Source organism: Camelus ferus, chromosome 32 (assembly GCF_009834535.1).
Source record: "Camelus ferus isolate YT-003-E chromosome 32, BCGSAC_Cfer_1.0, whole genome shotgun sequence".
NCBI classification, from domain to species: Eukaryota; Metazoa; Chordata; class Mammalia; order Artiodactyla; family Camelidae; genus Camelus; species Camelus ferus.
Window position 1 is genome coordinate 5,526,912 of NC_045727.1, and position 23,283 is coordinate 5,550,194.

Below are 23,283 nucleotides of genomic sequence, written 5' to 3' on the forward strand. Positions count from 1 at the left end.
ACACGGTTTCCACAGGGGTGCTATGGAGGCTCCCCACTCGGGAAGCGAGGCACTGAAAGAGGTCCCCAAAGAAGATATGCGGGAAGTGGGACAGTGGGAGTGGACTGAGGGCCGCTGAGGGTGAACCCTAAATTAGGTTCGGGGGAACTGGGGGCTCCGAGGACTGTTCTCGTTCCGACTGGGGGAATACGTGAGGGGATTTGGGGGCTATCTCCCTCCCGACCCAAGGAGATTGGGGATCTCTTAGATTCTGGATAGCGGGGACCTAAGAGGGAGGACTAGGGGGTCCCCGATCCGGAACCGAGCTACCTTGAAGGCACCGGGAAGCGCTTCATTCCTGGAGGGCGTTCCCGCGGCCCGGCCCCCGTGCCGGGGTGGGTGAGGGGTGCGGCCGCGCCCAGGTCCCGGCCCGTCTCGGGATTCGGGGCCTCTCTCCCCCCTGGGGACCCGGGATCCCGGCGGGAGCAGGGTTCGGGCGCCGCCGCCTCCGCGGGCGCCCAGGCGCGCGGGCGAGCGCGGGGCTTTATGCTCGCAGGGCGGCGGGGGGAGGAGCCGGCAGGTCGGCCCCCGGCGGGCCCTCCCCTCGGCCGTCCCCGCCCGCCCGCCCGAGCGGGGTCGGGGGAGGGGGCAGCATGGCCTGTCCGTCCGGCCCCCTTCGCCGCGCTCCTCATCTGCCCCGCGCCGAGCGCTGCCGCCGCCGCCGCCGCCGCCGCTCCGCTGCCCGCGCCGCCCGCGGCTCCCGATGGAGACTGACGCGCCCCAGCCCGGCCTCGCCTCCCCGGACTCTCCGCACGACCCCTGGTACGGCACGGCCCGGCCCGGCCCGGCCTTGATGGCCCGCGCCCTCCCCGGCCCCGCCAACATGGCCGATCTGGGTCGGGCCGGGCCTCCCCGGGGCCCGGGCCCGCGCCCCCTGCGCCCGGGCGCCCGGCGCTCACGCGGGCCCTTTGTGTCTCTCCTCCTCCCGCAGCAAGATGTTCATCGGGGGACTCAGTTGGCAGACTACGCAGGGTGAGCGAGCTCGGGAGCGCCAGCCGGCCCGGCTGGGCACCCGGGACCCCCCGGCGCCCCGGAACCGGACACCTCAGCCCGGCCCTGTGCCCCGCTGACCCCGGGCGCCCCCGCGCCCTGTTTCGCGCCCCGCCCGGGGACCCGGAGAGCGCAGGGCGATCGGCGAGCGCGCACGGCCCAGCGGGTGGAGGGGAGGAGATGAGGGTTTCAGGGGCCATCGGGGGGGTGGGCTGGGCCCCCGAGACCCGCCGGCGGCAGCGCCAACTCCGCTCGCACCTGCGGCTCAAACTTTTGTGAGGCGGCTCCCGGAGCGGCGGGAACCCGGCCGGAGCCGTCCCCCCTCCAGCCCAGCTCGGCCCTCGGCTTCCTGGGGCCCCTGTGGGCGCCAGGAGGCTCCACGGGAGCCGGGTGAGGGCTGGGGAGGGGGAGGCGGTGGAGAGCGTGCAGGCTGCTGGGCGCGGGGGCGGCCGGGCCGCGCCGGGGTCACTAGGGGCAAAGGACGGGGGAAGGGGGGAAGGGCGCGGGGCGCGGGCTGGTCCGAAGGCGGGTGTGTGGTTACAGAAGGGCTGCGCGAATACTTCGGCCAGTTCGGGGAGGTGAAGGAGTGTCTGGTGATGCGGGACCCCCTGACCAAGAGATCCAGGTGAGCCCCTCACCCCCTCCTCCTGCTCCTGGCTCGCCCCCCTCCACCGCCACTCACTGCCGTGTAACCATCTGCCTCTCCCTCACTACGGCGCGCAGGGGTTTCGGCTTCGTCACTTTCATGGACCAGGCGGGGGTGGATAAAGTACTGGCGCAATCGCGACACGAGCTCGACTCCAAAACAGTGAGTGGCCCTCAGGGCTTTGGGGGCCCTTCGGGAGAGGGAGGTCGCCGGAGGAGAGGGTCAGGACTTTCCCCAGGGGACAGTTGTATGGGATCCTGAAGGAAGGAGGGAGTTTTCTGAATAGAAGGTCTGCCACGCTCTGAAACTTTGTCGCCAGAGTTGAGGGGAGACCTAGCAGAAAAATCCCAGGCCTGCTATGAGGTGTTACATCCCCCTAACCCCTCCGGTACTGGTGAGGGAAGACGCAGCCACCACCCTCTCCCAGTGCGTACTAATCTTGATGCCTCAAGGAGGAGCCTGGGGTGGAGCTAGGTCCCTTCCCGAGCCCAAATTGGGTGAGTCAGGGCTGCAGTGACCCATCCGTGGCTTCTCTGAACTCTAACTAGTATTTAGCTCCCCCCACCCACCCCATTCCAGACCAATGGCAAAGCTCATTGAATCCCCCTCCCTTCTGACCTCCCTCCCCTGACTTTTGGTCAATGAGCTCCTTGCTTTGTGTGGAAGACATGAACCTGCTTTGCCCATGAAGGGATTTATGAGAAGGGAGCTAGCTTGCCTGGAAACAGCTCTTCCCGGCTAGATCCGAGGAGAAACTGCTTGTTTGGCATTCAAACTCCTGGAACATTTTGCTGCTGTCCCACTGCTCCCCAGTGTCTTGGGCCCTGCAGGGGGCGCTGGCCCAGGCCCCAGCTCAGGGGGAGAGGGGAAAGGAGAAAGCAGAGGAGGGGTTCCTTCGTGATGGGGTAACTGTCTGCCAGTGGGCTGGGACAGCGCGATCTCTCTCTGTACTCCCCCACTCTCCTCCAGCCCAGCCCTGGGCCTCCCTGCTTGGGTCAGTCACTGGCTCCTGTTTACCTGCAACAATAGCTGGTTGTGCCCAAGAATTTGTCAAATTACCGCCTGTCCCCAGCTCCTGTTATCTCTGCCCAGTGGCTCCCACTCCTGCCCGCAGTGATGAATGAGCAAATGAGGCCAGGCCTCAACTTTGCCGGCTCTGAAAGGATCTTCTTGGCGCTGACTGAGTGACCCAAGCTGGGAATGGAAAGACAGTGGCCTATTGTTTTTGGTGATTATCTGCCATCAAGCTGCCTGTTCTCCTACCATCCCCTGTCCTCAGAATGCACCGATGGCTTCTGCAGCGCTCAGGAAGCCGAGATTTGGGGGCCGGGGGTGGGGGTGTGGGAGATTGATAAGGGGAAGAGAAGGGAGGGAGGAGGATGAGATGGGCATCCTTCTGAGATTTGGGATGTGAAAAGGGCAAGGGCTTTGTGTTTGGCGTTCTCCAGCCTGGGAAAGGGGGGGTGGAAGGGAGGCTTATTGTGGGGAGTCTATTTTGGGTTCTGACTTTCACCTTTTATTTACTTGTTGGGTTTTATTTATGTTGCCAGCTGTGAGTCAGAGTGGAGGTAGGGTGTGTCAGGGATTGGTGTGCGTGGGTCTGCAGGACATGGCTTTGGTACCACCTCCCCTCAGGGTCTGAGCAGGGTAACTGTCTGAGGTGTGCTCTGGTGGCTTCCAGGAGAAATAGAAGGATGAACATGGCCACAGAGGTATGAAATCATGCCTTCAGACAGGGGAATGGGCAGCTCTATGAGCCCCTTGGGATTCTGGGAGAGAGGCGGCATTGTCCAGTATGGATTTTGGACGTTCGTTCTCTGTGAGTGTTTTTCAGTGGGGGAGCCTGTAGGAGGCTGGTCCCTCATCTGTCCCATTCAGGCAGTGAGGAGCCAGAGCCCGTTGCCTAGAACGAGGCTGAGTTTTGAACAGAAGGAACTTTGGGAAAAGAGAGATCTTCCTGGCGATTGGCTGGTGAACTTCTGAGTGGTGTCCACCCATGTGAGTGGCCAGAAACTCTGAAATGCCCAGGCCTCATAGGTCCTGCATTGATCACAGTGTCTCATGCCCTGGCTTTTGCTGTTTGTCAGTACGAATTCAGTACCTGGGAGTACCCAGGTGCATCTTGCTTTTCCTCTCTGGTTGTTCACAGCCAAGGGCAAAGGTGGCCCACTGGTAATAGCACCTTTGTTTGTGCAGTGAAGGGCAGTTCACAAAGGAATGCTTTCACTTGCGTTATCTCATTTGATTCCCTACAGCTGCCCCTGGGAAAAGTGGGTGTTATCGTCCCCACTTTGCAGATGAGGGAACTGAGGCGCAGGCAAGTTACCAAGATCACAAGCTTAGCCAGGGGCTCCTAGTTTCTGAGTCCAAATCCTGTGCAAGTCACCAAAGCCTGTGCTCTGCTTAACCCTAGGCCTAGCTGCATTATCAGGGAACTGTTTGCTTGCAGCCTCCAGAAGGGCTGCTAGATGTCAACAGTATTGGGAAAACAGAACTGCATCTACTCTTGGTGGTTTATGAACTCTTATCTCGAAGCCTTTTTCAGCAAAGAGTGTTTCCATTCACAAGGCTTCCGAAGTCTAGATTGCATGCCTCACCTGGGCAGGTATCTGTGTGACGTCAGGCACGGAGGCCCTGGATATACCTGGTGCTAGAAGGAATAACACTTGGCTTACTTTATTGGGGTTCTTGCTGAGGGCTAGACACCAAGTGCTTTGTAAGCATTATCTCAGAAAATCTGCAGACACAACACTGTAAACTGACTATGCTTCAATTTACAAAAAAGTAAAAAAGAAAAAATCTGCAGACGACCCTTTGAGGTGGATGTTATTATTTGCCTGTTTTGTGGGTGAGCTCAAGCCTGAGGCTCAGAGAGGTTAAGTCATTTGTGCAGGATTTCATAGCTGGGAAGTAATGTAAATGGGATTTGAACCCAATAGTCTGGCTCTAGGCCCTAAAAGCTCAACTGTTACACTTTCCTGCCAGGGGCTGTGGCGGTTTCAGTCACCTCTGTGTCACCTCTGTATCCTGGGATGAGAAAGGTCCTCAGGTCTGCAGGCTATGTGGTGTGGTCACCCATCTGAAGTGTGATAACCGAGGCCCCTCTACCTCTCTCTTCTCTTTTAGATTGATCCCAAGGTGGCCTTTCCCCGGCGAGCACAGCCTAAGGTAGGTGTGTCTGTGTCCGGGAGCAGCTTTGTACTGCCGGCAGTGATTTTCCCAGCATTCCCTTCTATGGAAGATGCTTTTGCTTGGAGTGTTAATGGAATGGACTGGGATGGGGGAGGGAGGATTCTTTATGTCCTCGCTCTGTGGACTGCAGACACCATGCATTTTTCCAGCTGTGCTCTTGGGTGGACTAGTAAGAGGGGCTGCATGTGTTGAGAGAAGGAGGAACCCCTCAGGGGATTCATTGTCCTGTATTTGAAGCCAGTACACTTTGGATCCTGAGTTGAATTCTGACCTCAGAGATCACAATCTCTCTGCCCAGCCCCTCTGGGGGTCAAACACAGACTTACCCCTGTGAGGCTGAGCTAGAGTCAGGCCAGGGAGCTACCCCTGACCCCCCCCCCCCAGGCTCCCCCCTACCTCTGAGGTCAGGTGTATTGAGCTTGCAGAGCAGGAAGGGAGTGGAGTCTGTTATGTGTTGTCTTGCAGCTTGGGTGAAGGTGGCTTCCCTCCCAAGTATTCTTTTTCCCTGGCACTGTGGCGAGTTTTTCTGGGTGTACCAAAAACAGATTTCTGAGCAGTTGAGGTATACAGAATTCAAAACTTTTGGTGCAGGACAGGGGCCTAAGAGTTTATTCCAGGCCCCAGGACTACTAGCCACATCTTTATGTTTAAGCGGTCAAAAACAGGAGACAGGCGGAAGCCTGGTTACTATCCAGGGAGCAGGACCCCTGAGTCTGCTGACTTACCATGTGTCCTGGGACTCAGTCCCTCTCCTGGAGAACTCAGTTTCCCCCTTTGCAAGGGGGTTGATGGGAACTAAGATGCTTTAAGATTTGGAGTCAAGGTGCCCAGCTCCTGCCATGGCAAAGGGAGAGGGGCAGGTTTTGGGAGACAGGAAAAGGGCATCACTGGAAGGGTCCAGCAGAGGGCCTGAAAGCAATTATGAGGCAGGTATTCGAAGGAGGCCGCACCAGGGAGCACATGGTCAGAATTGGGTTAATTCCATTAAGCAGTTTGGTGACAGAAGGTGCTTTAGTGTTAGGATGGGGCTGGGAATTGCCGTGGATTAGCCATGCGCTCCTGGGGTAATTAGGACCATGTGTTCTTCCTAAAACAGGGCTGGGGCCACCAGGCTGCCAGAGGTTGGGTTGGAAGGAGGTTGATGGGGAAAATGTCGGCATTGAGGGGACCCTGGGATGGACCCTGGGGACCGTGGGATGGACCTGGGCCTCTCCCAGGAGGGGCTGGTGGGGTCTTTGAGGTAGGCTGTAGGTCTGGGTCACCAAGCCATCCTCTTCCCGACACAGACCCCAGGGAGTGAGCCAGCCATGATGTGGGGTGCACAGCTGCCCGTGACAGGCCTAGAGGCGAGGGTCCAAGGGGGAGCTGGGGGGGGTGCCTTCCGAGTAGCTGGGGCCACAGACAGCTTGTCAGCTGGCGCCCTGGCAGGAGGGCTGGAGCCCCTGCTGGTGGCGGTAGGCCACAGAACTCAGATGCCCACTTTCTCATTCCCTCCCCCTAACAGATGGTGACTCGAACGAAGAAGATCTTTGTTGGGGGGCTATCAGTAAACACCACGGTGGAGGACGTGAAGCAGTATTTTGAGCAGTTCGGGAAGGTGGGTCAAAACTGGGGGTGCTGGCTGGGAGCCCTGGAGAATTTTGGTCAGAGGCAAGCCAGAGTCCAGCACGACCATTCCAATCCCTGCAGGGGTGGAAAAGGGGGCTGGGTCCTTCTGCGGGTGAGGCCGGGCCAACCTACCGTTCGTGCTCCTGGCCTATCTGTGGACCTCAGGCTCTGGGCATATCCCTGGGGAGAGAAGCCACACAGTAGCTGTCCCTGTTGTTGCCCTTCTGCTTATCTTCGTTCTCCTGAAGGAGGCTTTGCTCCCGAAGCCAGTTCAATCCAGTCACCCCTTGGCCTCCTGAGAGTTTGCACCTGTCCAGTCCACCTGCGGTTGTACCTTCCCCCACCCCTTCCTGGTCAGGATGATAAGGAAGCAATAAATATGACTCCCAGTTGTACTCAGGACCCTGCTTGCAGCAGGTGGGAGCTGGGGTGGGAAGCACTGATCTCTTAGCTAGTGGAGAGGGGCTGAAGAGACCACCCCAAATTGCTGATCAGTCCCAGAGGACTGGCTTTCAGCTCTGAGGTGCACGTAGGTTAAATTTCTGGGCCATTTAGTCCACAAATAAGTAGATGGGGTGACATCAGACAATAGGGTGTCCTCAGAACGGTGAGTGATGTGAACATCAAGGCCCCAGGGAGAGATGGGAAAGAGGGGGTCAAATTTTAAGCCTGGGGGTGAAGTAAGGCTGCTGTGCTTAGGCCTGGGGTCCCTGGTCTTTTCTGACGGGAGACAGGCTGGGTCTCTCCTTTCCCGAGGCTCATTAGTTCCCTGTTACGCAGAGGGCACAGGAGAACGTGGCTTGAGAATGGGATGTGAGCTGGGGACTGGGTGGGTTTCCAGGCCCCTGTCTCTAGGGCAAAAGGGGAGAGGGTGGGAGGTCCCCTGGCCAGCGGATGCTGGCGATGTAGGGGCCAGAGGCCTAGGCTTAGGCGCCTCCGCGGGGACCCGGGTACAGGACCGAGAGCAGGTCGGCGGCCTGGGCCCCAGAGGGAAGGGCGCTCCTGGGAAGCAGCAGGCCCCGCTCGGCTCCGGTGGGGTGTCTTTGTGTCTGAGCGCCGAGCATTAGAGCTCGCACTAATCTGATCCAGCAGCTGTGATTGGAGGCCGCCTGCCCCCGGGGCCGGCGTTGCCATGGCAACCGGGCCCCAGGAGAAGCCGTCAGCGGCCGCGTCTTTTGTTCGGGCCTAAATCGGCGTTGGCATGTGAAACCGGCCCGGGGAGGCCAGGGGGAGCCGGAGAATAGACTGCCAGGGAGCGAGGGGGACAGCCGGGAATGCCAAGGGCCCCGCGGCGGGGGGCCCCCCGCCCGGATCGAGGGGCCGCCACCGAGAGGGGAACAATGGTCAGCCGCCATGGCTGCCACTCAGGCTTAGCGGCCGACGAACTTGGCGGCTCCCACTGGTCAGCAGGCCTCGGCCGCCTCCCCTCCCCCGCCCGAGCCCCCCTACCCTCGAGTTCCCATGGAGACCAAAGCCTATTAAGGACACTGGGCTGGGAGCCTCCCTCCCCTCAGCTGGCCCCACGAGGGGACACCGTTGGGGGTCCCCTGGACCCCCAACCACTTTCGTTGCTCTGTGCCCTGGCCTCAACCCCACTGCCCTACTATGGGTCTCCAGACAAGGCCCATGTGGAAGGGTCTAGTGGACATAGGTGGTGAAGTTGAAAGGTTGGGTGGAGAAAAGGCCATGGATTTGGGCTGAATCTCTTACAGGTCCCACAGCTACCCAAAGCTGCAGGATCCTGGAAGAGGCTGGTTCTTCTATTCATTCGTTCAAAAAGTCATTGAGCACAGGTCAAGGTCCTCAATAGGATGGTCATGATCATAACTGACACAGGCACTGTGTTCCTCATGGAAACTTCAAAGCCATTGGTGTTGGGCTGTTTTCTGCCTAGCTTTGCCACCCTCCCCCATATGACTGCGGTCAAGCCCCCCTATAATAAAGGTGATAATAATAATAATAGCTATTATTAACTAAGCACTTACTATATCCCAGCTACTGTGAATTAGGCGTGTTACATGTACTATTTCATTTAACTCCTCCCTATAAGACACTGTTACACCCATTTTATAGATGAAGAAGTTGAATCATGGAGACATAAAGCCACTTGTCCAAATTTAATGAGCAAATGCAGAATCTAGGAATCCAATTCTGGCCTGTCATACTCAAAGCCTGTACTTTTGTCACGACCCTCCTTTCTGGGTTTCTCTTTCCCATGTGCTCAGTGTGAAAGGTCCATCTGGTTTGGACAGTCTGGTTGATTTGGGATTGGGACTCAGAATGGGTCCATAAGGATGGGAGTGAGGGTGGCACCACGCTGCAGGGCCCTGGGGCAGGAGCCTCCTTGGGAAGGGACATACCATTTCCCTCTGAGATTCTCCAGGGACCTAACTGCCTCCTGGTTCTCCCAGGGGAAAGTCAGGGGCCTGGTGCAGCTTGGTGACTAACAAGAGCTGGAGGACCACCCTGTTCAGGGGCTGCTCTTTCCACTTTAACAAGGCAGTGGATGGGCCTGGAAAGAGAGCAAAGGAGAATGGGGAAGAGGCTGTGCCCCAAGGCCTCAAGAAGTTTTCCTTTATCCCTTGAGGGTCTGACCATTTGGGGGAGGGTCAGCAGCTGGAGTGAGATGTGGGAGGGGGAGGCAGTATCAGAGGCAGCCCTTGATTTCCACCAAGGATGAATCAGACCTTAGCTTAACCCCATGAGACAGCTGACATTGGCTGAAGAATTAAGAGGGCAAGCAGGAAGCAGCAGATGTAGGCAAAAGGAAGGGAAGGGACTGCAGAAGGAAAGCCAAGGCCTTTGGCTGTCCACGTATCCAAGAGGATGCCTTGAGGGAGTAGCAAGAAGAGAAGGCTGGGGTCCAAGGGATGGGGGATAATGCGGACGCTCCCCCTTCCTCTACCCTTTTTCCCTCCCCCAGTCAGTGGGAGGCTAGCGGCCCAGGCACTGAACTCTACTTGCTTTAATTACAGCCTCTAGCAAAAGGAAACCTCAATTAGAGGAAAAGATCTGTACCAGGAGAGGGGAGTTGGGTCTGGCTGGAGCAGTTGCTGTCCTCCTGGCCTTTTGCAAAAAGGAAAGAGGCTTTCATTTCCCCGTCTCATATCTCGCTCTTATATTTCCTCCCCTAGCACCCACTCTGTGCCTTCTCCTAGGCTCGATCTGGGATTTGCTGTGTGACCTTGGGCAGGTGACTTCACCTCTCTGAGCCCATCTCCTGAGCTACCAAATGAGGATCTTACCATGCAAGGAATGGAATGTAGAGGAGAGGCTAGTGGGGCAAAGTGCCAGGCATACAGTTGGTGCTTAATATTTGCAGGCTGGTCCACTGAGAATCTGGTGGTTGAATGGGGGTGCGGTGGCATCCAGCTGGGGTTATAGATGGAAAGTTGTCCCCTGCACAGGGAGCAGATTTAAGATAAAGCCTGGAATAGGCAAGCAAGGAGGGGGTGTCGGAACCCTTGCTCCTGGGTTGTGGTAGAGTCCCCTGGGGTCTGGTGGGTCCTCCATTGCAGCTCTGTTTCAGGTGGACGATGCCATGCTGATGTTCGACAAAACCACCAACCGGCACCGAGGTGAGCATGGCCCCCTCCCCCTTCCCAGGCCGGGCTGGGGGGCCTGTGGTCAGCCAGGGGGCTGCAGGTCACAGCTGCCCTTTCATCTTGCCTCCTGACATCCTATCCCCGAGGATCTGCATCCTCTCCCGGGCCTGGCCTTACAGAAGGCTTTTGTCCCGCCGTTTCCTGTGCTAGAAACTTGCCGAATTGCAGACACCCGAGAGGAGCAGAGGAGCAGAGGAGCAGACCTCTCCTCCCCCTGCAACTGAGCCCTCCGCCCCCGCCCCGGCCGGTGTCCGCCCAGCCAGTGTCTGCCTGGGTTTACCTTGTCCCTGGTAACCAGAGCTCAGGCCGCCCCAGGGTCAGGCTGACTCCACAGCCACAGGCAGTCTGCTCCCGCCACCACCTCCTCGCCCCACCCATGGGCTGAGCCCAGCCCCCAGCCCCCTTGCCCCTGAACCTGTGAGCATCTGGGCCACCGTGTGCATATTGCCTGGTTGTTTTTCTCCCAAGGGCCTTGCCTTCTGAGAAATCCCATTCCAGCCCCTGGGGCACACCCAGGAGGAGGCGGGGTTGTTTCTCCTGTGCCTTCAGAGCTTTGGGCCTTTTAAGCCTGTTTGGGGAGTAGAGTATGTGCTAGTCTGTGTGTGTGTATCTGTGCATGTGAGCGTGTCTGTGTCTGAATAGTTGCATGTTTCTAGTGTGTCATGGTAAACCGTACATGTACACAGGGGCCTTTATGCCTTTGTGAGCACTGGTGAGTGTCTCTATGACATATGGATACCTAGGAAGGGTGTGTGTGTGTATACAAAAATATATTTGGGTGTGTACACCTTTGTGTAAGTTTAAAAAAGTATGTGTGCTCTTTTCCCCTCTTTGGAAGGCATCTAAAGAAGAGAAAAGTCATGTTGAGTGGATTTTCGTCACAACTCTGCCTCTTTCTAACTGGCTGTGTGACCTTGGGCAAGTCACTTCGCTGAGCCTTGGTTTTCACAACTGTGATTTGGAGTTGAAACTCTGTCTCAGTGGGTAGTTGAGAAGTTGCTAGACGGTGGTCAGAGTATCTCCTTAACTCTTAGACACTCACTTGTGAGAGTGGAGTGGTGGTGTTGGTATGACTTGGGGCTGGGTTTTGACCACGAGCCTGGTTCTGACCCTTCCTCTGCCCTCTAGGGTTCGGCTTTGTCACATTTGAGAGCGAGGACATCGTGGAGAAAGTGTGTGAAATCCACTTCCATGAAATCAACAACAAAATGGTGAGCAAGGATTGGAGGGGTGGAGATGCAGAGGGAGGCTGGGGCTCCAGCCTGAGCCAGCCAGGGATGCTTGGAGGTTCTGGAGGCAGGCAAACGGCCTCACAGTTCGTGGGGCAGAGCCAATTCTCCCACCCCCTAAAAATCTGGACAGGAAGGTGGTGTCCCGTGGCTCTTAAAAAGCATGGTTGGTGGGTTCATAGAGACCTAGGTTGAAATCCATACTCCACCACTCACTAGTGTAGTCTTTGGGCAGATGTCTTCTCTCTAAGCCTCAGTTCTTCATCTGTAAAATGAGAGGGGGAGCAATACATCTACCATAGTTCGTATAAGCATTCCATGATTTATTGCTCGCAAAGTCGATCTCTGGCACATAGCAAGCGCTCCAGAAATGCTAACTATGAAATTACCAATAAAGAGCCCTGCTAGGGAATAGGAGGGTCAGTGACCCTTGGTCTATAGGAGGGACTGACCACCAGGTCTTGTTGCAGGTGGAATGTAAGAAAGCTCAGCCAAAAGAGGTGATGTCACCGACGGGCTCAGCCCGGGGGAGGTCTCGAGTCATGCCCTATGGAATGGACGCCTTCATGCTGGGCATCGGCATGCTGGGTATGTGCTAGGCCTGCACCTGCGGCTTCTTCCCGCTCGGAACTGCGCCTAGGGCTCCAGGGGCTTGGTGGGTGTTGCACCTCCTCTGTGGTCAGCCCTCCTGTCTGAGTCATTGGGCCCCAGTGTGAACGGAGTATCTCAGATCTGGCAGTTCTCATGAAAGTGGGGCGATTTGGTTGTGGGGTGCTGCCCTCTGGTGGTAGCCAAGAGAATGATCCAGCTGCTCATTAATTGGTCCTTCTGTTCCTCCATCCATTCCATTCATTTGTCCACCCATCCATCCAGTGAATAGTTATTGAGCAACTATAAATGCCAAGCCCTATGCCAAGAAGTACAACAGTGACTTTCCTTGGAGCTTTACAGTCTGGCAGGGAAAACAGATAAGTAAGAACATAAATAAAGAGGTTTAGGACGGAGAAGTATAGGGTGCCAAGGGAGCATGGTCAGAGCAAATTAGACCAAGACTTGGAGAAGCTAGAAGTTACACTTAAACTGAGTCTGTGGGTTGAGTAGGAGCTAGTTATGGTAGGGCAGGGAGCAGGGAAGGGGAAAAATGGTCAGGCAGATGGAACAGCATTTACAGACCCAAAGGCCTTTGGGAAAGTAGAAAGATAGCTGCTTCTTCTTGGTCAGCTTCTGAGACAGGACCTGCCTTCATGGGGTTCCCCATCAAAGTGGGAGACAGGGGTGAATGGGCAGGGTCACCACAGAGTGATGGGAGGCTGTCAGGGAGGCACTTAAACCCACTTGGGGGTTGGGGAGACTCCCTGAAGGAGGTAAAGGTTACTGTGAGCCTTGGAAGATGAGCAGGAATCAGCAGTGCTTGGTGCCCACGAATGAGGGTGAAAAAAATCTGGGCTGGGCCTCCAGGAAGGTCACAGTCTCCCTGGAGAGACGAAATGTGTCTACACAGTAAGAGCACAGTACAAGGGGGTCTTTATGCCGGGGATGGGGGAGGGGTGCTCTGGGGATTCAGAGGAGGAGGGCATGGTGTGGGGTAGACGGCCAGGATTGGGATTGCAGATGGGGGAGTGAGAAGGAGGAATGGAACACTGTCTTCTCCTGAAGTTTTTTGTAAACTTTTTATTTGGAAGTAATTTCAAACTTTCAGAAGAGTTGAAAAGATAAAGAGGCACAAAGAACATCAATTTACCCTTTCCCAAATTCACCTCTTGTTAACACCATATCCCAGTTGCTTATCATTTCCTCTGTATGTGTATGTATATGTATTATATATGCACATACATGTGTGTACACACAGACACACACAATACACTTGTGATTTTTCTCTGAATCATTTCAGGGTAAGTTACATGCATTGTGGCCCTTTACCATGAAATGTTTTGGTGTGTATTTCCTAAGATTATGGATATTCTTTCATGAAGCCACAGCATGGTCATCAACTTCATACATTTATATTGGGATGGTATTTTAATCTAATCTACCAGGTTTTCTTTGATCCAATAATGTTCTTTATAGCTATTTTTGTCCTCCAGAACAAGATCCAGGCTAGAATCAGGTATTGAATTTAGTTGTTCTGTCTCTTTAGCCTCTTTTGGAATATTGATAAAATTTTCTTTCACAACAATCATTAGCTAGTTTCACCCCATTTAAAAAGTGGGAGGGGGAAAAAAAGAAAAAGGAAACTTCTAATCCATAGAAAGAATTGTGGCTAAGAGACTTGGAGCCGATCACATCTGAATTGGAATCCCAGTTATACTATGATTACTCACTGTATGATTTTCCTTTCAAAGCTGCAAATATTTATTATAATATATGCATACTAACTAGCAGGCACCATGCTGGTGCTGGAGATACAGAGGTAAAAGATAGAGAAGACAGAAAGTCAGCACTTAAAGAAATGGTGGGCTAAATTCAGATAATAGTCATCAGTGCTCTGAAAGGAAAGACCCAGGGTGACATGATAAATATTGTAACTGATGAGAAGGAGGACTCTTGGGGGATGACCTCTCTGAGGAGGTGACATTTGGAGCTGAGACTTGCACAATGAGAAGGACACAGTCGTGGGAAAACATGGGGGAAGAGTTCTAGGCAATTGAAACAGCATGTGCAAAGGCCCTGGGATGGGGAGGAGCTTGTTAAATTTGAGAAGCAGTGGGGAGGCCAGTGTGACTGGAGCAGAGTGAGAGTTAGGGTATAGATGAGGACAGGATGGAGGAAGAAGCTGGAGCATGAAAGGCCTTGATACGAGTCTGGATTATTCTCAGCTAATAAGTGTCACCTCTATGGGCCTCAATTTCTTGATCTGTAAAGTGGGGCTCCTAATAGTACCTCTTAGGACTCTTGTGAGGTTTAAGGAGAGAGTAAAGTGTGCCACGGGTTTTGCACGGGGCTTGGCATGCAGCAGGTGTTTGGTAAATATGACTGATTATTATTTGTGATACAAGGTGGGGAGGGACATGAGGGGCTCACATTCTTCCCCGCTGAGCTGTAGGTGAGGCATCTGACACTGGTCCCCTTGCCTGATCAGGTTACCCCGGTTTCCAAGCCACGACCTATGCCAGCCGGAGTTATACAGGCCTTGCCCCTGGCTACACCTACCAGTTTCCCGGTAAGTCCTGCCTGGTATCCCTCTGCTTCCAGCATGTCCCTGGTTCCCGGGCAGTCTGACTCCTCAGGGCGGTGTCTGGGGGTGCATGGCTGGGGGAGGTCTGCCTGCTGGAGGCTTGGAAGGAAGGGCATGTCTGAGGAAGGAGCGCCTCTCCCCACCTTCCCCCTCCCCACCCCATCCCCAGAAGCTGGGGGCGGGGCTCCCAGCGTGGCCTTGCATGGCACCCTCCCTTCCAGGCTGATCTCTGCCCGCCTCTTGCCTTTCTCTCCTCCCTACCCCACTCTGAGGTTGCCACTTCCACCAAAGAGGGCATCGGGCTTGTGGTGGGGGGCGTGCCCAAGGGCCAACGTGGTGGTGTCTCTATGGACGCACTTCTAATGACCACTTGCTACACTGAGCCCCTTTCAAGGCCGACAAGACCTTTTGAGACCCCGAATGCTGGAAAACAGTGTAAAAGCATGATGATCACCACCATCATTTGTAATTCAAATAAGTGGCAGGAATCCCAGCAAAATTCTGTACTTTCACGATGACTATTCATTGTTTTTTGTTTTAATATCAAATATCATATTTTTGCAAAACTTTTGTTTGTTTGCTTTTTTGTTCTTATTTTTTTAGAGGGCTCCCCCTCAGCACTTGTACCATTTGCCTCTTAGGCTGTCCAGCTTGGAATCCTCTGTCCACATAATGTTGTCTAACCCTGACAGTAGCCTCCTGGGGGGGGGGGGCATGACGATCCCCATTTTATAGGTGAGGAAATGGGCTCAGAGGGGCAAAGTGACTCGCTCAGGTGACTCAGCTATAAAGTGGTGGAGCGTGGAGCCCACCCGGAGCCCGACCTGCTCTCGAGTCACTGCTTCTCATCAGTGCCACCCCCCCCAGCTCCTCCCCCCACCAAAAAAAGAAGAGGTGGATTCTGGGAGATGTTTTAGGGCATTTTCAAGCCCTTTAAGGAAAATACTGGAAATAGCTCCAGCATCGCCCTGTGCCCAGGGTATGGTGGCAACTCTGCCCGCACTTTCTCTCTGTCTGTCTCCTCTTGGTGTCTGTGTCTCTTTCCGCACCCTTCCCTGCTGGGGACCATGCTCTCCCCATCCCCAGCTCTTGGGTCCTATGCATGGCCTGTCCCCCTGACCCAGTGTCCCCATGGGTACAATTGTCCTCCCTGGGCCACGCCCAAGGGGCCTCCCTGCATCTTCCTAAGCTGTTTTACGTTTCATTTTAGAATTCCGTGTAGAGCGGACCCCTCTCCCGAGCGCCCCAGTCCTCCCCGAGCTTACAGGTCAGTTGCTCGGATTTCGTACACCTCACAGGCCACATGGGGAGAAAAAAGGGCCCAGGGACCTTCCTGGGGAAAGCGAGCGGGACGTTTTCTCCTGCCCGCCAGCCCTCCGGCTGTGGAGATGCAGCAGACTCTGCTGCGGCACTGGCCAGTCTGTGTAGCTACACGGCCCTTAAGGGTGGGGCATGGGGCCAAGCCCAGCAGATGGAGGCTAAGTCACTCATTCATCCATCTGACAAATATTTATCTAGCGCCTCCCATGTGCCAGGCACCATGTAGGTGCTGGGATCCAGTGGTGAACCAGCCAGGGTCTCAGACCCTAAGCAGAGTGGGCCGGGTAGGAGACTTCAGGGAATAGCAGTGGGCATGGCTTTCCCCGGTGCCAACCAACCCTGCTAGGAGGGGGTGTGGACCCAACACTTTGAGATCTCATTTTCCAAGGGAAGCCAAAAACCCAGCTTTCACTTTCAAATGAATTTTTCAATTATTTTCCAATGTAGGCAATGAGTCCAACATTTTTAAACCACCATGAGCCAAATGAAACTTTTTTGAGAGCCGAATCCAGCCCTTGGGGTGCCCGTTTGCAACTTCTGGGCAAGTGGGATGATGTGCTTGGCCACCCTGAGCCATTTCTTGAGCTGGAGTTCTCACCTGGGCCAGTCAGCTCAGCTCTGGAGCTGGGGCTGAGGCCAAGGCCAAGGCCAAGGGGTGGGGTGGGGGGTGCAGGTGAGGTGGGCTGCAAGGGGTTTCTCTGTTCAACCTGCTTCTCCCCCCACCCCATCCCCAGACTCCCCCCTCAACTTGGCCGTGTGTGGAGGATGTGAGCGTGGATGCTGCTTTAGATGAGACCTTCCTTCCAAGGGATGCTCAGGGGGCCCCCAAAATGGGGGAGGGGAACGAGGAACAGAGGGTGAAGGACCAGGAGGGAGTAGAGGGTCCTGGCAGTTGGGGCGATAGAGGATCTTCCCTGAGCAGAGAGAGGGGAGGCGAAAGGGGGTCTTTTCTACTCATTTCAGAACTCTGTGTTGAGGACCTAGCATGGGACACTTTGCCAAGCCCTGGAAGCAAAGCAGGGACCCGACAAAGCCAAGCCACGATCCACAGAACTTGTTCTCTAGAGAGGATGATGAATATTTATTATACAAATGAGGAATGCTTTACAGTTGTGATAAGAGCATGCTGATTTTGCTTTGGGGAAATGCCTAACTGGGCCCCAAACCAGACCTCAGAGCCCAGCCCTGCCCTTAAAGAACTGAGAGAAGAAATATCCCCTCTGCAGACATCTTGGCAGGGGAGGACGTGGGTTCAAGGATCAGCAACTCTTGGAGGTCTGGGGTCTGAACTTTTCCCTCCCCTTAAAGAGATGAGGATGTTTCCTTCATGCATTTAATCAATATTTGTTGTGCCAAACACTGTTCCAGGCAGTGGGGATACAGCAGGGAATGAGACAGACAAGATCCCTGCCCTCCTGGAGCTGACATTCTAGTGGAGGGAGCCAGCAATAAACAAGTAAACAAACAAGGAAATCAGATACTTTCACAGGGTGAGACGTTGCACAAGAAAAATAAAACAGGGAGATGTGCTAAGGTGTTAGGGTCGGGGGCAAGGGGCTGCCTTAGCGGGGGTGGTCAGGAAAGGCTTCTCAGAGGAGGTGACACCTGATTATCTTAGGCAAAGTGTCTCCTAACAGTGCAGGAACGCTGTCCTAGACTTTAATTCCCTGGCCCAAGGGCCTTGGCAGAGACTTTCAGGGTTTTTTTTTCCCGAGGTCCCTACCCCAGATCCAGTTCCATTTCAGGGCCATGGTCACCAAAACGGCCCCAAGGGGTGCATCTTGGGATGAGAGAGGGCAATGCAAACACCCCAGCCCCTGGCTGGGTGGGATTGCAGCCTCTCGGGCTGCAGTGGCAGAGCCAAGCAGTAGGGGGCGCTCAGCCGCCAGACGGGAGGGAGCTGCAGGCTCCCGCCAACCGGTTATTTCGGCAGAGGTCCCTTCTAGTACTGTGCAGGGTGCTAGGCGCTGCAGAGGCAGGGGTGGCAGTAGACAGCAAACCAGGGAATAGCAAGATCCCTGTGTCTAAAGACAGATCGGAGAAATGGGGCTGGGGGGCTTAGGGAGGGAGTGGTCTTTTCTGCCCAAGTGGTGGTCAGGGGGCCCTGAGGCAGGGAACTGGGTGCACACACTTTATGGAGGACGTGTCCTCGGCAGAATGGGAGTGGGGAAGCCGGCCAGGCAGCAGAAGGGGCCAGACAGGATTGTGGCCTAGACTAGATCCCACAGGGAGCTCCAGGGCAGGACTCCCAGTCCATCCCTTGGGGAAACAGGCCCAGCTTTTTGTACCCGTGTCAGTCGGTCGCTGGCTCCAGTGGCCCGGGGTTGGGAAGAGAGACATAACCTCTGGGTATCCCTGGGCTAAGTGGGCCCTGGTTCGGCCAAGGGCCCTCCCTGAAGAGGGCAGCTGTGGGCCACGCTTAGAGCCACTCAGAGTGGGCTGCCCTGCCCCCACCCTCCAGGAGATGTGGGTGGTTCAAGTGCGTCCCTCAAGTCCAGGGAAGAAGCTGAGGCTTAGCGCTTCTCTGGGAAGCCATCCTCCCTCCTACCTGTCTCCAAGGGAGCTCCTTCTGCCTTGACCCTGGGGCTGCGCTGACCCCTGTGAGGTGGGGTGAGGCCTGAGAGGCTCTGCCCTCCTCCACCTCTGCCCCTCGCCTGCCCGGCATGCTTACCTGCCCTCTTTTCCTTCTAGCCATTCCCCTCACCGCTTACGGACCCATGGCAGCAGCAGCGGCGGCAGCGGCTGTGGTTCGAGGGACAGGTGAGGTCTGCTGGGGTGCAGGAAGTGAGGGAGGGGTGCAGGTGGCAGAGAAGCCCAGGGGGAAGGAGACGCGGCCACTGCCACCCCTTTCCAGAGGGACTCACTTACTCTTTCACTCGACAAATATGAACTGAGCACCTGGCAGGCCAGCCAGGAAGGAGACTGATGTGGTCTCTGCCCTCAGAGCTTACAGACTAGTGGGGGCGTCAGGTACTAAAAAGGCATTCATCCTGAAGGACGCTGCCGCCCTGCTGGGGGAGGTCAGGGCAGAGGAGCTCACAGGCCTCTCGGGAAGGCTTTCAGGAGGATGGACCTCTTAACTTCCCATTTGAAGGCAAAGAAAAGGGAAGAGTATTCCCAGCAGAGGGAATAGCAGGTGCAGAGGCTTGGAGGCCAGTTAGCATGAGTGGCGCGCAGGAGTGGAGCATGGGGAGGAGGCAAGAGGAACCAGGTCCTGGGGAGACACTGAACATTTTAAGCAGTGGAGTGATGTCCACTGTAGGAAATGAGCACAGCTGCAGGGTGGGAACAGGTGTGAAGGGGCTGCAAAGGGGAGGGGAGGTCAGCGAGGAGGCTGCTGAGTGGCCAGACAAGAGGTGATGGGGGCCTGGGCTAGGGCAGCCGGGGGCGGATGGACTTGGAGCGATCTCGGCCGGTGGACCCACATGCCCCGCTGGGGTGTGGGGGTGAGGCAGAGAGGGAGGGGTCAAGGTCAGAGCGGGTGGAACGGGTCGGAGGGGTGCTGTGGGGTGACAGTGGTCGCCGGGGCTATCACCGTCTTCTTTCTGGGTTGCCAGGCTCTCACCCCTGGACGATGGCTCCCCCTCCAGGTTCGACTCCCAGCCGCACGGGGGGCTTCCTGGGAACCACCAGCCCTGGCCCCATGGCCGAGCTCTATGGGGCAGCCAACCAGGACTCAGGGGTCAGCAGTTACATCAGTGCTGCCAGCCCCGCCCCCAGCACTGGCTTCGGCCACAGTCTTGGGGTGAGTGGCCGGACCTGGAGAACCCTGAAGTTGAAGGCGGGAGAGTCCTTGACTGTGGGTGCAGAAGGGAGGTGAGGGATGATGGGTGGAGAAAGTGTCACCTGTGGGGGATCAGTGAGGGTTATCATTCAGTCATTGAGTGGGCATTTAATAAGCACCCTCTGTTTGCCAGGCATTAGGTGGGCTCTGGGGATACTGTGCAAGTAAGACTCACCACCTCTGCCTGCATGGGAGCTAGATTCAAGCTCAGGGGTGCCCTGCTTTTCCAGGGTGCTGGTTATATACAGATTCCCTGATCCTGCCCTGGAGAATCTTCTAGCAGGGGTGATATGGGCAGGGCTAGAGAAGGTCTTTGCCTCCCCTGGGGCTCCTGTGGGAGAGAGAAGGAACCCCTGGGCTTTCTTTGCTTCTCTCACGAATCTAGGCATCAAATGCTTTTCTTTCTAGGGCCCCTTGATTGCCACAGCTTTCACCAATGGGTACCACTGAAGCAGGAGACAGGTGGCAGGAGGTGAGGAGATGGACAGGGGCCTTGGGGTTGGGGGTGGCACTGGAGAGACTGGTCCTGGGCTGCCCAGTCTGGGACACTGACCTCGTCCCTGCCTTCACGGAACCCACAGTCCAGTGGGGAGACAGACTTTCATCCCAGCAATAGTTGAAAGGTGGGAAAAGCTGCTCAAACTGCTACATAAAGATTGTAAATAAAAACAAACAAACAACAAAACAGTAAGGCAGCACATGCTGCCTCTCAGGAGAAGATTGTTTGAGATTGATGATATCCAGCATTGATGAGGGGGGAAGGCAATCTGTGTAAACTGGCTCAGGTTTTCCAAAGGGTAGGGTTCTGGGGGAGGGTACAGCTCAGTGGCAGAGCGTGTACTTAGTATGCACAAGGTCCTGCGTTCAATCCCCAGTACCTCCATTAAACAACTTTTTTTTAAAGTAAATAAGTAAATAAACCTAATCCGCCCCCCCCAAAGGGCAGGGTTTATTCCAACTAAACATTCATGCCCTTAAAATAATGATTCTACTTCTAGGCATTTATTTTTAAAACTGCAAATAACTGAAATGCCCATTAACAGGAGAGTGGTTAAACAGCCTATGCCTACAACGGAGTATTACCCAACTGGTGAAACAGGATCCTGTCAACTTATATACCAAGATCAAGGGGCAAGGAGAACCCCACACACAGGGTCATCATGCAGCCGATGGTGACCTGGTGGGGTTCTGTGTGAACCGGCCGTTGCCTTTGTTCATTCCTTCATTGGTCCAGACAACTAGGGCACTATTCCAGGCAAGAGGGATGCGTGAGACAAACAAGGTCCCTGCCTCACCCTACAGACAAAAATCAAGTGAGATCATTCCAAACTGGGTATGAGGGGTCTACCTGCTTTAGGGGTTCAGGGGGCTTCTCTGAGAAGGTGAGGTTTGAACAAATCCAGCCGTTCAAAATCGAGTGAGAGTTCCAAACAGGGAACAGAAAATGCGAGGCGTAGGAACAACGCCTGTCTAGGAGGGGAGTAAGGGAAGAGGCCTTACGCCCGAGGATAGGTTTCTGGGGGTCGCAGAGGGGCGGCGGTAGGACGCCCATGATCTCCCCCTGTGTTCCAGCACCCCAGCCTGCAGCTGACTGAGGACCACGAGTGAGCCAGCGAGGGGGCGGGGACACCTCAGCCGCAGCCGCCGCCCCCTCCCCCGCAGCGACTCGGACCGCTACTGCCTGCCCCCCACTCCCTGGGCCCCGGCCCCTGCCCTGCTGCCCTCGATGGATGTGTGGATGTCCCGTCGTCTGGCTCCCCTACTAACCTCCCTCTCTGCCGCCCCTGGCCCACTTTCCCCACCCCCCCTGTCCTGCCCGCTTTTATTTATTTTGGATTAGCCGGTTGCCCCACCCTCCCCCGGTTCTCCCCTCTCCTCTCGGCTCTGCGCCCCCGGTCTCCCTGCCGCGCCCCATAGGACATCCCCAAGAAGGCTTTTGTATTTGTGCATAGCTAGAGTGAGGGCAGAGGGGGCCTGCTGCAGGCCGCAGCCACAACCCTGGTTTTTTTTATTTTGATTTTCCCTCCTTTTCTCTCTTCCTTTTTTTTTTTTTTTAAAGAAACTGTTTTTTTAAAAACTATTTCTAGGTTTGTGAATGTGAAGCCCCAGGCCACAGGGGGCAAGGGGCCAGGTGCCCCCCCACCAGCTGAGAACAAAATGTCTATGTGGGTGTGGGCCCCTGGCCACCTCCCTCCAGCCCTGGAGAGGACAGGGCTGCGCAGGCCAGGCCGAGCCCCTGGACCACCCCGTCCTGTATCATATGTAAATACTGTGAGGTGAGGCCCCCACCCCTCTCTCAGACCCCTTGGGGGTGAGGGCATTGCCTCGCCCTACCCAGCAAAGGTCTCCCCTGTGTTTCTGTCCCTTCCTCAGACACCGTTACTGTAAGCTTGCAGGCCTCAACTGTGGCCGAGGCAGGCCCTCTCTCTCAGGCCCTAGGGGTCAAGGCCTTGGGCCCACTCACCCCGAAAACCCAGTGTTGGGGCAAGGGAAGAGAAGGGCTCGCCCGGAGCCACTGCTGGAAAGGAATTAACTCTCCAAAGGTCTCCCCCCGCCCCCTACCTAGTCGGGCCTTCATGGTTTCTGCCCTGAGCCCCCAGTGAGTGGGCATCAGGGGGCACTTTGGGAAGGGGCAGACCCCAGGGGAAAGCAAAGGGCTTCTCAGGGAACCCCCACATTTCTCTCACTGAAGTTCCGCACCAGGATGGTCCCGTGACCAGAGCCCCTTGGCAGCCCCGAGCCCCCGAGTCCCCTTCAAAGGAAAACAAGGCTCAGGTCCTGCCTGTTCATGAACAGTAAGTGACCAGGCCAGTGTGGCAGGGCTGAGGCCCACCTGTCATTGTCCCCCTCTGTGTCCTTCTCCCCCAGGTCTGAGGCTGGGGACCTAAGCTTCCTTCCCCATCATAATCCCCCAACTTTAAAACCCCCTTTGGAGAGTTAATTGTCTGTGTGAGGTGCTTAACCTATCAGCCCCGAGATCACAAAGCAATAATCTTTGTTACTGAGATGCGCGGCTGTTCGTGGTTTTTTTTTTTTTTAATGTTTCCTAATAAAAGAGAAGCTGCATTTTATTGGTTTTTATTTTTAATTAATTTTCTACATGTTTGAGCTGAGTCACAAGAGACTTAGCTTCCCTCTCCCCACTTCCTGTGATCCCCCCCACCCCACTGGGCCCACCCATGGGCTCAGGGCCCTGGAATTCCGTTTTCTGATTTGTTTGGGGAATTTTTTTAAAAAGATGTTACATGGTGTTTCGAAGCCAGCAAGTTACCACCCTCCGGTGTCTCTTCTCTCCACATCTGTAACTTCTTTTTCCAGGTTTTATTTTCAGTTTTAAATTCCTAATAAATTATTTGAAAATGGGGCTGAGTTCGTGTCTTGCATCTCTGTGCGTTCGGGTCTAGGTACCCCGACAGTACTCTGTTTTCCTCCTGGAACAGTCCTCGGTTTGCACTTGGCCCAGCTTCTGTCTCCAACTCCATAACCAGCCTCAAAGCTTCAAGTTGACGGTGAGATACCGCTTGACACCCATTAGAATGGCCATCATCAAAAAGCCGGAAGCCAACAAGTGCTGGTGAGGACGTAGGGAAACTGGAACCCCTGTGCATTGCTGGTAGGAGTGTAAAATGGTGCAGCTACTGTGGAAGAGAGTTTGGTAGTTCTTCAGAAAGCTAAATATTGAATTATCACGTGGT

At 55.4% G+C, this 23,283-nt stretch overlaps 1 protein-coding gene across 4 annotated transcripts; it reads left to right on the forward strand.

Annotated features, from left to right (window-relative positions):
- Nucleotides 1-467: 467 nt before the first annotated feature.
- On the forward strand, nt 468-22,952 carry MSI1 (musashi RNA binding protein 1). 4 transcript variants are annotated; one of them, XM_032471514.1, is made up of 15 exons: nt 482-801; nt 971-1,011; nt 1,573-1,654; nt 1,753-1,837; nt 4,802-4,843; nt 6,372-6,464; nt 10,005-10,053; nt 11,209-11,291; nt 11,780-11,897; nt 14,389-14,469; nt 15,695-15,751; nt 18,496-18,564; nt 19,395-19,549; nt 19,997-20,060; nt 21,161-22,952. In XM_032471514.1, exons 1-14 carry the CDS (start codon nt 743-745, stop codon nt 20,036-20,038), a joined length of 1,056 nt encoding a protein of 351 aa, XP_032327405.1. In that variant the 5' UTR covers nt 482-742; the 3' UTR covers nt 20,039-20,060; nt 21,161-22,952. The 4 variants fall into 4 exon arrangements, with proteins under 4 accessions (XP_032327406.1, XP_032327407.1, XP_032327405.1 ...); XM_032471513.1 differs by having other exon boundaries at nt 486-801; nt 19,362-19,549; XM_032471515.1 differs by lacking the exon at nt 15,695-15,751 and having other exon boundaries at nt 468-801; nt 19,362-19,549.
- The last annotated feature ends 331 nt before the right edge of the window (nt 22,953-23,283 follow it).

Excerpts from the sequence above, each read along its gene's own strand:
- MSI1 (XM_032471513.1), top strand. The coding sequence starts at position 743 with ATGGAGACTGACGCGCCCCAGCCCGGCCTCGCCTCCCCGGACTCTCCG. Across the intron at positions 1,012-1,572 it reads CAGTTGGCAGACTACGCAGG|AAGGGCTGCGCGAATACTTC; the intron begins GTGAGCGAGCTC and ends GTGTGGTTACAG. Across the intron at positions 11,292-11,779 it reads ATGAAATCAACAACAAAATG|GTGGAATGTAAGAAAGCTCA; the intron begins GTGAGCAAGGAT and ends GTCTTGTTGCAG.